The sequence below is a fragment of the Dipteris shenzhenensis genome, chromosome 25 (assembly GCF_047967505.1).
Source record: "Dipteris shenzhenensis isolate YYH24624 ecotype China chromosome 25, Dip_SZ_1.0, whole genome shotgun sequence".
NCBI classification, from domain to species: Eukaryota; Viridiplantae; Streptophyta; class Polypodiopsida; order Gleicheniales; family Dipteridaceae; genus Dipteris; species Dipteris shenzhenensis.
This window is the reverse complement of record NC_141620.1, coordinates 41,666,296-41,670,108: the sequence shown is the minus strand read 5'-3', so window position 1 is coordinate 41,670,108 and position 3,813 is coordinate 41,666,296. Positions and strand designations below refer to the sequence as shown.

Genomic DNA, 3,813 nt, shown 5'->3' with positions numbered 1-3,813 from the left:
TATCTAGAGAGCTTGGGAAGCTGGGAAAAAGAGTACCAATTCATAGCGTGATGAGAATTTATGGCTCAGCGCATTTCAATTAGGACTTCATGAAAGATGATTTATTATCACATGCTTTTCAGTTGTCCAAAATCCACTTATGAGTTGTATGGCTAGTTTACCAAGACATGAGACTCGTTGCATACAAATGGAGGTGGCTTGTGGGAGACTGTATATTCTTATGAACAAGAAGTATGAGCTCCCCTTGAAGATGGCATATGTAAACCAAGAGCAAATCAAGAGGGACTTGTTAGTTTGAATGATTCGAAGCTCTAGATCTAGCATGAAGAGGCCCAATGAGATGCATATCATGGCTCATTGTATTGCTTCTCATTTGACTATTATTCCAATAATTTTTTGGATTGTTCTCTTCAATATATTGCAAAATATGATTTTTCTCTCTTTGAAATTTTGATTTATGTAGGTCTATGAGATTGGTCAACTATTTTGTAATATAGCTACTAGTCCCACCTTTTTTACTTGACCACTCTTAATCAATGACTATATATAGCAAAGTTCATGTAGATCATCATTTTCTTTTCCTCCCAAAAAAAAAAGTAGGATTAGAAAAGTACAAAGAGTTGCAAACATGTGAATCTCAATGGAGAATTTATAAAAGTACGACTTCTTCTATAGATTGAAGCCACATGTTCTTTTTGAGTTTCATCAATCCAAAGTCTGTTCTTTAAAGTTAAGGTCACAATGGATTGTTCTTTTTAGGACCTTTTAAACGACTAACCATGTTGTGTAGTTCTCAGTTGATCTTGATCATGAAATTTTATTAACAAGAATCTTGCATAAAGCGACATTCCCACTACTCACCTTAGCTTCACCATAAAATTTCATGCCAACTCCTTTCTCTTCACAAAAGTCCTTTGGGAAATAAATGTACAAACATTTTTTTGAGGTTAAAAGATATAAGTTAACTAGGCTCTCTAAATGCCAATGGAAATGCACACTTATGTGAACACTCCATTAACAACCTTAACGAGTGCTCCGTAAGTGGTAGTAGGAATAGGGCCCTAATTAATTAAGGGCAACTTTCCTTGTAAGGCTGAATATTTTACAAGGATAAGGTGTGCTATTCTTACCATTACAAAGTCCACGATGCTGAACCGCGGAGTTCTACTCCAACACGGGGTTGCTGTTAGTGTCTTTTGTGTGGACTCGAAATGCCCAAGAACCTGAAGAATTGGTTTGAGATTCTCAATTCTCAGGAACAGCATTGTCCAATCTTCTCCCCGGGAGACAGTTCAGACAAGGCAGCACACTACCCGATGGCTGCCCGTCGCCCGAACTCCCACTCACCACGATCACTCCCATCGGAAGCGACGCAGGAGGTTCGTGACTGTGGACGCCCTCGTAGCATGAAAATACAACGCTTGGATCGTCTGCAGAATGCTGGGTTTGCTTCTTGGCTCTGCAGCCTTTGGCCACGCACTTGAAATAATACCTGAAAACACGAACCCAACTTGGAATTGAGCCGCAAGTCTGTGACAAAAGGAAGAGGATGAACAACGACGAACGCAATGTTGAAGATTGCCACATGGACGATCACGGAAGGAAGCACCGACGGCATACCTTGCATATGGAGAATCTTTCACATTCTTCTTCCCGTATTTCTGCCATCTATAGCCATCATACATCGCCTCGTCTTTGCTTGATGCCTTGAACTCGAATGGAATTCGGCCTCCACAGTCGTTCTTTCGTTTCTGGGCGCTCCTGAAATCAGCATGAAGACTTGCTGGTGCAGTTTTTGCAGGGGATTCCAAGCCTTCGTTTCGTGTCTGAGTAATCCCGGCAGGCTGGGGAGCTGATGAGGCGGGTTTGTTGTCGTGGTATGGTTTCTGAATATCAGAGGGTGATTGGGAAGCAAAGGCAGAAGGGAAAGGAGTGAGGGAGTCGAGCCAATCGAGGTCTTCTCGAGAGGGCGAACGCAAAGCTTGTAAGAAGAGGAGGTCGTCGTGGCCTAAGGAAGTGGGCAAGCTCATTGGCACAAATTCTGTGTAACACCTTTCTTCCTCTGTGATTGCATCCTCTCTGATTGCTCTCTCTTTGATTCCATCCTCTCTGATTGCATCCTTTGGTGAGCTATGGGATTGGAAAGGAGCAAGAAGAAGCTCAAACTTGTTGTTCATGGCTTTGCTATACTTCTGCCTTTAGCTTCAAAGATACTTCACCCAAGAATCTACGCCTTACCTCTTGTTTATATATCTATGGATTCTTTGGTGGATATTTGTGGGGTCACCCTTGACAACATCCCCCCCCTTACTCGGTGTTGACAGAAGACTTGTTTACCAAGTCCCTCCCCCCATTCCATTTTGAATCTTTTACTTTCTTTGAATTCCATCTACTTTACACATGTCACTCACAAATTTCCAATTCTACACCCAAATCTTCTAGAATTCCCTACCAAAGACTAGTAAGCAGGACTCATAAGAGAGGGTTCCCCCAATTAGAGTTTTCCCCTACATCTCTCCGTAAAGACTATATGGCAATCTAAGTTTGGACTTTTGTGCATCTAAAAAATCCTCTACTCTTTCTCTCTCACTACTATGATTGTCCTCCTATGATCATGTGGGAATTGGCTTTAAAATTGCTATGAGCTAATAATGGTTGCACCTTCTTCTCAAATGAGCTACACATTAGTAATTGGGTGTTATGAGGGAGAGATAATGAAATGCCAAGCTATCATGGAATTGAAGCAAGGAGTGTGATCTCATTAACCCATCTACCTCCCATAGGTTCTATGTTAGCCTAACGCTTTATGTGAAACCCACTCACCCTCACCATCGTGTTTACCAAAAGGATTGCCTTAGCATCACTCCTCACAAAATCAACCTTCACAGTTTTGGGCTTTTATGCAACTTCGCCTATGCAATTTTTCCATATAATTTTGGTGAATTAAAATTATTATAAGGAAGAGGGTGGTGTAAGAATTCTTATATTAGCATGCTTCCTCTACCTTAAAGACACGTTTCAAACCACCCACCAATAACAAAAGCTCATGCCCACTAATGCCTCATGTTTAACCTCGTACATTACCCTCTACTTATTCTTTCCTATGTCTTACCTTTCCCAAGATACCCTCTATTGGTAACTCCCTCTCCCCTCCACAGCCTTCACTCCACCTTAGCATTCAATGGTTAAACACATTGTGTCCATCCGTTTTAATTAACCAACTAATCAAACATGTATATATCCACATGTCCATTATCCCTCATCATTCTCATCAAGCCATGCTAGCTTTTTCTTGATAAGGCTATGAATCCTTTATTACAATTATCCCCCCCTAATCTCATCTCCCAAAGTACAAAAAAGCACTCACAAAGCTTCATGACTTCTTTTGAAAGGCGTGCCTCCCAATTTATTCCATCATATGTAAATACTCGTCACATTATTCACAAATCATGCGATCATTCAAGATTAGTATTTTGCTTATATCATAAGGAATATTCTCATTAAGCGAGTGAATCAAATTTAAAATCAAATAGGCATTCCAACTTTGCATTTGGGTTTGAAACGAGCAATCTATAATGTGTAAAACCTTGCAAATACAAAAGCATTCCTTTGCCTTGCCTTTTAGTAATGTAATACTTATTAAAGAATATCATTTTCATACTTTATGGTAACATTTTAGTGCATGGAACCCTCATTTTTTTTAAAATATAGAACATTCTTAACTCTTCTCATAATTATTCTAGAATAATAGATTGAACCTCAAAAATTTTAGGTTTTCATCACAAGTCCATCATAGATGATCATTGATTTGTA

The 3,813-nt window shown here is 39.8% G+C and overlaps 1 protein-coding gene across 1 annotated transcript; it reads right to left on the bottom strand.

Moving 5' to 3' along the window:
* Positions 1 to 1,245: 1,245 nt before the first annotated feature.
* Positions 1,246 to 2,177, bottom strand: LOC147885897 (WRKY transcription factor 71-like). Its single transcript, XM_087396243.1, has 2 exons — positions 1,621 to 2,177; positions 1,246 to 1,492 (listed from the first exon to the last, which is right to left on the bottom strand). The coding sequence occupies exons 1-2, from the start codon at positions 2,175 to 2,177 to the stop codon at positions 1,246 to 1,248; spliced, it is 804 nt and encodes a 267-aa protein (XP_087252369.1).
* Positions 2,178 to 3,813: the final 1,636 nt, after the last annotated feature.

Excerpts from the sequence above, each read along its gene's own strand:
- LOC147885897 (XM_087396243.1), bottom strand. The coding sequence starts at position 2,177 with ATGAACAACAAGTTTGAGCTTCTTCTTGCTCCTTTCCAATCCCATAGC. Across the intron at positions 1,493-1,620 it reads AAAGATTCTCCATATGCAAG|GTATTATTTCAAGTGCGTGG; the intron begins GTATGCCGTCGG and ends TCGTGTTTTCAG.